The following is a 9,017-nucleotide window of genomic DNA, read 5'->3' as shown; positions in this document are numbered from 1 at the left end:
CTGCGGTCGCTACATAAATAACTGCTGATCACACATCTTTTTTTATTTGCTTTTCAGCTGTCTGTAATCATAAAAAAAATATCGTAGTTTGAAATTCCCTAAATCTACAAACGTGGAAGAGCGGTTCTTTTACATGGCACCAGGTCCAGTTCCTTACTATTATGTACGGTACTTGGCATTCACAACATTCCTCTCATTATATTTGGTTCCACAAATGACGAAGACAACGAAAACTCCAAAGTCCTGTCCATAAGCGTTGCAGCTTTCAGACAGGCTTGTGGGGTTTCCATCGCCATCATGTTTTTGCTGAATGTACAGATAATTACATGGTCAAATGGATGCGGTTATATCAGGTAATCAAGACCTTTGGACTATACAAAGTTGCGCTGGAATTAGCGATGCTTCCGATGAGCAGAGAAAATTATTATTATTATCCGCAAGAATGGCCGATTGGCTTCCAGTGCCTGAATGCAGTTGCCGCTGTGGCCAAGGCCATATCATTGCACGTGTAATATGATGGCATCGGTAACAGTGGCTGCCGTAATCCGTATTCGTCGGCATTTGCAAAATGTACACTTCCGTAGTCACTCAGATCCACCAGGGTTTCCAGTGTTTGAGACGATTTAAAACAAAAAATTAAACTTCCAACATGTTATTTAAATTATAAACAAAATCATTATTTAAACATATTCAAAGTAAAGTAAAATGTACTGATAAAATCGTCGATTTAGTATGTACAATAGAATAACAGAAACAGAACAGAAACAACTATAGTTTGTTGATATAACAGAAACAACAACAGTTTGTTGATATAACAGAAACAACTATTCGGAAAATAATTCAAAAAGCTACTTTTTCGCACATCGATTTTTTCTTAAATCAAGCATGGCCAAAACGGTACAAAAGTGTTTGAGTCTCGATCCCGTTCACACACATTAATGTTGTTGCAACATAGCGCTAGATGATCAACAGATAATCATGAATGTAAAGTTATGCGCTTACAATTAGCACATACCCAACATGGTACAGAGTATTGTGCGCGAAATCGGCCACCTTTGTCTGCGCTCGGTACTCAGGCATTCCCGATATATTGCAGTAAGATTGGTATGCTGTGGATCTTTTTCGCATGGTACTCTCACGATGTGGATGTTCTCGCAGATCTTTAGAGTATCGCTGGCCTACACCTTTGGTCAAAACTGAATATATTCTATTCCAATTTCCGACCAAAGGTGAAGGTAGGCCAGCCTACCGGTAGGCTGCGGTTATTGTTAACGTAGCGTTCGCGATGTAAAATAAGGCGTTCGTATGGGCGATATTGTCAGTTTTCTTGTAGAACATCGCATAATTGCTTCACGGATCCGCCGTTGAACATAAAAATCGAAGCAGGTTCTCGTGAATTTCCCCATCGCAACCTGGTAAGAAACATGCCAGAACGCTTTCGATGGAATATGGGCAAATAATCGGACTGTAAGTTGATAGGATCGTATTCAGCAGCAGCTTTATGAAACGTAGCAGCAAACGCGTTATATACAGATACATAGTTCAGATAGCTTTCTCTGTTCATCTTTTAGCATGATTATTTCGTGACTGCGAAGAGTGCGTGTAACTTAAGTGCTCGCTTAAAGATCATTCAAATAATACAGAGTGTATCTTCGTGTGATTGCTGAACTTAAGTACAGTACAGTTAGTACAGTAGCGTGTCTAACAGGCGGGATCGTTATCGAGAATGCAAACAAGTCTGATATCTTGATGGTTAACTCATGCAAAAACAATTTCATAGCTGCACGTATTGCATGTAACATACCATTAATTATCGGATTTCTGTGCAGTTGGTTACGTATTGTGAGACTCACTACTGATAATGCTTATAGTTTTTGCTCTGTGGAAGTGCGCATTTTACGAAGAAGTTATAAACGTATTCGGTTGCACTCGGATGTGGACCATGTGGGTCTTCCGAGTCTGAATCGAAATCTTGTCTTTCGCGTTCCAGTGGCGCGAAACGAATTAAGGCGGGCAGAGGCTGTAAGATTAACTAACAATAATATTATTTGCCGTTAACTACTGTTATTTATTACTGTCTTGGATGCACTCGGACTGTTCAACTGTTCAAGCTATCTGTTATTCAGTTTAACCGTGCCAACCTGGCCACCACTAGAACATGTCCATTTTCGAGCTTTTTATTTTCAAAGAAGTGATCGGGGTGTAAGTGACAGTATTAAATTTGTAAAATATTAATTGCGCTACTCCGGAATGCCAAAACCAGATTAATTTTACGATGACAGTTTAAGGTGAATTACTTTCAAATAAATGTAATGTAAACTAACGAGGACGATTCAGTAATATGGCATCATCTGGTAACGAAAGTAACAACTCTGATAAATGCTCCGCATAGTGGCGGCTCCAGCGCCGTTGTTCTGGCTCAACGACGTCCACCACTTGGTGAACAAACTTTCACTCCAGAGGACATACAGGATGCCGTTCGCAGTCTCATGGTGAAATTGGCATCCGCTCGAGAGGATTTCGAAAGCAACAATTTCATGCCAACTCCGTACAACATGAGCGAAGAAATGTTGGAAGATCACGTTGCCATCAAATGCATCGACAAATGCACAATCAACGAAGAATCCATAAAAACTGAGATCAACATTTTGCGACAGTACGCGGATAGCTCTGCTGAAACACCAAAGACCTACAAGCCGTTACTGTACTTCCGTTGGTGTATCCACTGTATTGGGGCATGCTACGTAAAGTCTGAAATCATTACTGTAGTCTTTCGTTAATATTTAAGGCATGCACTGTATTCTCAGCAATTATAGCAATTATTCTCTACCTTTAAGCGAGATGTGCGGAAAGCGCATTTGTGTACTGTGCCATATCGATACAACATAAATGCAGTTAGGCTTCCATTTGTACTGCAATTTTTCCCGCATTTGTGCACTATGCTGTTTCTGAACTTCCAGGTTAAACCATCCAAACATTGTTAAGCTGCTGGATACGTGTGAGGATGCCAATCATCCCAAGCATGTGTACCTGGTAATGGAGCTGTAAGTCGAATACCTTCGCCGTGATGCTCAGTGCTTCGCCACTATACTTCGACAAATGTCTTATCTGGGCTCCCTATAGAGTACAGGCGCATATCTGGGCTCACTTCTAGTTGAAACGACTGCAAAACTGCAAGTACTAATGTAAGCGCGCGCAAGGTCGGTTGCGCACACTTCCGGCAGTATTGAAAGTACGGGCAACCGTTTTCATGCGCGGTTACATCAATACTTGCAGCTTTGCAGCTGTTTAAACTAGAAGGGAGACCAGATGAGGGAGAGTAAGCTACATTGGTCGAACTGTCGAAGTATATGTATATATACAGCTTGCAATTTTGTGTACGTTGTCCCAGAAAAACAGAACAATATGTGCATCATATTATAACAAACATTATAACAGGATTTCAATATGGCTTTTTCGCGTATTAAAACTTACAACCACTTCCGTAATGTGTTGCTTTTAAGACTAATCATATATGCGCTTGTAGAGAACTCCATTCTGAATTTCTGGATGCCCGGTGGTCCACTTTTTGACCGTATTGAGGAGAATGGTAGCTACGATGAGAATGAGGCCAGCTGTATAATCGAACAAATCCTCCACGCCGTTAATTTCATGCATCAACAGCAGGTGACAAGTAACAACCACAGCTGTTTTTTTGGCGCGTACGCTAAGTACGCTTCCTGTTCACACTGCACATTGCACAGTCATACTTATTGGCTATATCTATACATGCATTATGCATACATTACAATTGAACCTTGTTTTTATGTGTAGCAGATTGTCCATCGGGATTTAAAAGTAAGCTAAATGTGCATGGAGACGCTAGTGAATATTTGACCATTGGTACGGACTGCAGCATGTTACATGACCTTATGCAGCCGGAAAACATACTTTTCTTCAACTCTGGCGACAATTCCGCAGTATCGGTTAGCGATTTTGGCCTGTCGAAAATGGAAGAGGACTGTCGGATTTTGTCTAAGCCTTGTGGAACTCCTGGATACATTGGTAAGCTTATGTTTTTACTGGAAGGGCTAAACGCTTCTGCCACTGCTTTGATTGCCGGTTATTGCTTCTGCATTAAACTGGGCGGCTTTGCAGCGCCGGAGATAATTGCACTGCAACCGCATGGGAAACCGGTTGATTTGTGGAGTATAGGCGTAATTTCTTATTATCTGTTGTGCGGACATCTTCCGTTCGATGCAGAGGTATTCAGAATTATAATTATACAGATAATTTTATTTTATGCGTTATTGTCACATATGACATTATTGACACAGCTTATGCAGACGGCGATAAAGAAAAAAAAATTTTTTTTTGTTGTGCACAACAACCATTTAATTTAAAGGGTTGCTCATACAGGATGTTGACGATTTACTCGTGAAAAATGCAGTAGGGGAATATGAATTTGATTCTCCTGACTGGGATGATATATCAGAAGCAGCAATGGATTTTATCCAGCATTTACTGTGCGTGGATCCCACCGAAAGAATGACCTGTGAGGAAGCGCTATCCCATCCTTGGATTACTGACAGTGAATCCGACTCGACGAAAAGTGACGACAGCGGCGAAAACGGCAGCAGCAGTAGTAATGGCAGCGTTAACAACGATGGCAGCGATGAAAGTAATCGGGATCTAAAAGCCGTAAATAACCTCTGCAAGGTGCAATAATTATCGAATAAACATCCGATGTGCTACTAGTGCATACATACAGATCTGTACATACAGAGTTCTAACTGTAACTTTGATGTCTGAATGTCGCTTTAAGCAGATCAGCAATATTCACTGCTGTCACTCTGCTCAAAACAGAAGCACCCATCGATGGCTTCGCTAACACCAGCTAGAAATAAAGTCTGTCAGTTTATTCACTTCCGCCACTTCTTATCCAAACAACTTACTGTGGCGTAATTATCTGTAAATACCGAAAATAGTGTGACTGCGCTTGCTTCCCTGGTAGTCCTTTTTTCTGGCTTCTCCCAGGTCCCAACTAGAGCGAAATTCTCGAGAATATACTATAGCCTGAATAATTTAATTACTGCTGTCTCTCACTTTTTCCATGCCAATTCCGCAACTGAAGATTATCAACAGAAATTACAAAGCCAGTCGGCTTCATCACGAACATTGCTTCGTTCAAGGCTCAGTATTTAGTGTAAATGTTTAACGGCGCAATAAATACCTACAACAAACAGCCTCGGCTTCGCCTGCGCGTTTCTTGTGGTCAACGGCCACTTTATTTAGTTCTCAATGAATATTTATTGAAATAACATATTTCGGTCGAAGCATAATCGGTACATCGCATTAGCGCAAAAAACGGATTTTATATGAAAACACGGATTGATTTTTATACGAGTATGTTTTTTTAATCAGTTCTTTTTTAATTATTCTCTCAAATCACCATAGATTCTCACAACTGAATTTATGATTCTGTGAATCTTAACCAATTTATTATTACAAGAATTTAGTTGCATTTGGTGAATGTAATGAAAACTCTTCCGCTTTGGCGTTCGAAGCGGGAGAGGTTTTGAAAGAAATCAATACTATCTGGCCGGGTTTTCGACTACGGGCTTTCCGAATATAATATTAGTTTGGGTCAGTCTTTTCTGGTTTGCCGGCTCTGGTGTATCCCATTCGTGGCAATATAGATCTGAATGAGGATATGTGTACCGGCTGTTGCCGAATAAAAACAGGACTTAAGCAAAGGCAGTGTGGTACTTTGTATAACAGCAGTAAGATTGATGTTATATCGCCAGCGCACGTTGCGCACGTCGCCATTTTGCTGACCATCGGCTATTTTCAGGATGCTACGCTATGATACTGTGACTTGAACCGCAAGAAATTTCTGCCTGCTAAGAGATGCCTGCTAAGATACTTAATCTTACCGTCTGTCTCAATGAAACCGAGGAAGAGGCCGAGGCGCTGAGAGAGGATTATAACCGAAGCCTAAGCGGGTTGTTTCCATTAAAAGCAGCGACATAATTTGTAGAAAAGCCGATATACGAAGGTGACTGACATGGAATCAGAGTTATCTGTTATGTTTGCGTTTACTCATAACGATATTGTCCTTTACGGGGACAGAAATGGCACGCGGTGGATATGTGCAAAATAGTACGGGTGCAGCCGAAGTGATAACGATATGACGAAGAAAGAACAAGATACTTGCCGAAGAAAGGAGTGCTGTCCTAATCCAGACAACTGGACTTTCTCACCCGAATTTGTTGTAGTGAGTGTGGTTTATATGCGTGCTGTAATACCACCACATTAACAACTACAGTATATGGATCGTACGTAAATGCACGGATCCAAAGCATTCTCTTTCCCTCTAAGACTGTGAATTAGCCACACCCTTTGTTTTTGCCAACGTCTGAAAGGTTTCCAAAAGCCAGCTTCGAAAAATCCGTTCCATCGGCTCCATATACCATACGATCCAAGTATCCAACATCCCAGCTTCCGGGCAGTGTGACCAACTGCCCTAGTGCGCGGTTACCTTCTCATTTGTAGTTTTGTTTTGTTTAAATTTTGAATTTTTCAAAATGATTACTGTAGCGGCTCGATCAAGTGACACCACAGAGTTGGTGTACGAGAAAACAGCACACATGCAGCGTGTGCAGGCTTATGCGCTTTGCAAGCACGAGCAGTGCACACATTGCAAGGGCTGATTTCCCATATACAGACTCTTTGGTGCCACTTGAACGAGCCGCTACAGTACAAGTACTTCGAAATACTTTTTTATCTGGATTTGTGGGGGAGAGGGTCTGTGGAATGGTTTGCGGACGTGGTACTCTGTTGAAAATTGTGATGTTGGAACTTGGAACATGGAGAAGAATACTACCCTGCAACTTCTCTACGGCTCTGTGAAGACACTGGCGTTCGTATGAACAAACCATGCGATGAATGAAAAAAAAAACAGGAATGGAAAATGTTCTTGTGTACTGTATATCGAATACGAGCAAAAGTTTGATTGTGATATGGAAAACAATAAGCAGTGCCTCCGATTCCAAATGCGCGGAACCTGATGCCATACAGTATATACGTCTGTTTTGCGTATGTAGGTATATGTATGTACGTAAGTATACTCGAATTCTGGATGAAACAGCACTACAGAGTCTGCTGTACGAAAAGTGACGCGCAATGTTGGCTGAAAAACGCGGAAAATGGCTGGTTTCGTTTGCGGCCCGAAACTTTGCTCAGTATATCAGTAAACACCGCGCATCAACCGCGTTCAAACAGGGACGCGGATGTTTGGGCAGGAGGCGTCGACGAGAAGCATCTACCATTTTATTTGAAAATTATTTTAGACCGTACTCTGTAAAGCAGCGGGCGGCGGTCAAGAACATGTGTCGGCGTGAGAAGGATCCCGCCGCAAAAATGCCCGTAATCCTCGCTGAGACAGACCATGAACGGTTTCACCGCGTAATCTGCGGGTTCTGTGTGCAAAGATAGCGTATCAATTAACGGTGTTGTGGAAATTTCTAATGGTACTTGACTAACCTTTAACGGAGGGGGCGCCGGTGGCTGCTGGTGGCCGAGAGGGCGGTGGCGCGGTGACCGGTGGTGCGACAGCAGGTGGTCCGGTTGCCTAGTTGGGAATAAGAGGCTTGGCGAGTATTGGCCCAAATGCTATTTTATTTCACCACTGGCTTGTTATGGCCCAAAAGGCATCGGGGAGTCTTTAGATGGTCAAAAAGTGTCATTAAGTCATTAATGACATTACTAATACTGGATGTACTGCTATCTAGCGGTGGGCCATGACGGGTGCCTAGTTGTTGTCATATTGTCATTAATGACAACTATAGTATTTTTGGATAAACTGCCGATCACCCTTGGTGAAGCACAAGACTAAACGATGTCATTTCGTCATTAATGACAACAGTTAGCATTTTCAGCAAATACCACAGTTCACCCATGGTAAACCAAGAATCTTAACGGTGTCATTTGGTCATTAATGACAAAGTGACAATAATGACATTTTTACCAAAACAACCTTCTGGCACCTATTTAGCTGGCGTCATTTTGTCAGTAATGACAAAAATGCTAATTTTCCAATGTTTACCGGTAGCGCAAGGTCAACACCTGAAATACATAGATACTGTAGATCAGGTCATTCTGTCATTAATGACAAGCAGCGCCAGAAATCGTTACAGCTGTTGTACTCGTACCAGAGCACTCGTATCCTGCCGCGCACTGCGCTTGCAAATGTCTTTTTCTCTGTAACCAAACCGACAAACAGAATGCGCTGTTGCGCATTCAAACTCAAATCTTCACCAAAACTGACCAAAACTGGTTGACTTCTTGCATGTGCACAAGTCAGGTACTGCATTTTTGGCAGATGTTTAGTTGGCCTTAATAATTTTTGTAATCGTTAATTACTGTATGCCTCCGAAAAACCCACGTTCGAAAAAAACTGTCAATCATTCGACACGCTCGTTGCGGTCTGGCCAAACAAGACCGAAAAATAATGCGGAGGCGCCGGACGTTATCAACCCCACTGCAAAAGAAGCGACTGAAGTTGTCCTAAACTCGACCCTCGATTTTGATCTCCCAGTGGTAAAATTATTGTGCTTATTATGTATTTTGCATACTCTATCTTTAAGTAATGGCACTTTTTTTCTTGTCATGTGCAGTTTTTTTGGATTTTTATTGCAGAGAGGAAAAAAACTTGCTCGGACAGACGAATCGATTCTGCAAGAAACTGACGAGTTACAGGTATTTCGGTTTTACTAAAATTAATTTTTATTACCGTGCATGCTTAAATTGTACCAGTTATATTCATGCTATCTTATTATTATTTGTTTTGATTTTTCAAGACGTTTCTTGTTAATTTTATTAGTACTTACAGTGCTTAGTTACTTAGTTACGGAATACATGTTCAACATGCGTTCTCAGTAGTGCAAAAGCAAACAGAAAATAAGTATTTCTAGTGTAATTACTAATTCGCGATTTTTTCCGCGAACCTGCATTTCTCGTCGAGTGTCATATTTTAC

At 41.5% G+C, this 9,017-nt stretch overlaps 1 protein-coding gene across 2 annotated transcripts; it reads left to right on the top strand.

Moving 5' to 3' along the window:
• Nucleotides 1-2,925: 2,925 nt before the first annotated feature.
• Nucleotides 2,926-4,852, top strand: LOC129592996 (calcium/calmodulin-dependent protein kinase type 1-like). Of its 2 annotated transcripts, none has more exons than XM_055489176.1 (6): nucleotides 2,926-3,044; nucleotides 3,527-3,666; nucleotides 3,817-3,837; nucleotides 3,918-4,044; nucleotides 4,138-4,244; nucleotides 4,399-4,852. In XM_055489176.1, the coding sequence occupies exons 2-6, from the start codon at nucleotides 3,550-3,552 to the stop codon at nucleotides 4,705-4,707; spliced, it is 681 nt and encodes a 226-aa protein (XP_055345151.1). In that variant the 5' UTR covers nucleotides 2,926-3,044; nucleotides 3,527-3,549; the 3' UTR covers nucleotides 4,708-4,852. The 2 variants fall into 2 exon arrangements, with proteins under 2 accessions (XP_055345151.1, XP_055345150.1); XM_055489175.1 differs by having other exon boundaries at nucleotides 3,814-3,837.
• Nucleotides 4,853-9,017: the final 4,165 nt, after the last annotated feature.

This window comes from Paramacrobiotus metropolitanus, unplaced genomic scaffold (genome assembly GCF_019649055.1).
Source record: "Paramacrobiotus metropolitanus isolate TYO unplaced genomic scaffold, Prichtersi_v1.0 Parri_scaffold0000058, whole genome shotgun sequence".
Taxonomy (NCBI): domain Eukaryota; kingdom Metazoa; phylum Tardigrada; class Eutardigrada; order Parachela; family Macrobiotidae; genus Paramacrobiotus; species Paramacrobiotus metropolitanus.
The sequence above is the reverse complement of the archived record's forward strand: the minus strand, read 5'-3'. Positions and strand labels throughout refer to the sequence as shown.

What these genes read in the sequence shown, in the direction of transcription:
- LOC129592996 (XM_055489175.1), top strand. Translation starts at nt 3,550, where the DNA reads ATGCCCGGTGGTCCACTTTTTGACCGTATTGAGGAGAATGGTAGCTAC. An exon ending in ATTTCATGCATCAACAGCAG is followed by an intron (nt 3,667 to 3,813) that starts GTGACAAGTAAC and finishes TTTTATGTGTAG; the next exon opens with CAGATTGTCCATCGGGATTT. An exon ending in ATCTTCCGTTCGATGCAGAG is followed by an intron (nt 4,245 to 4,398) that starts GTATTCAGAATT and finishes TTGCTCATACAG; the next exon opens with GATGTTGACGATTTACTCGT.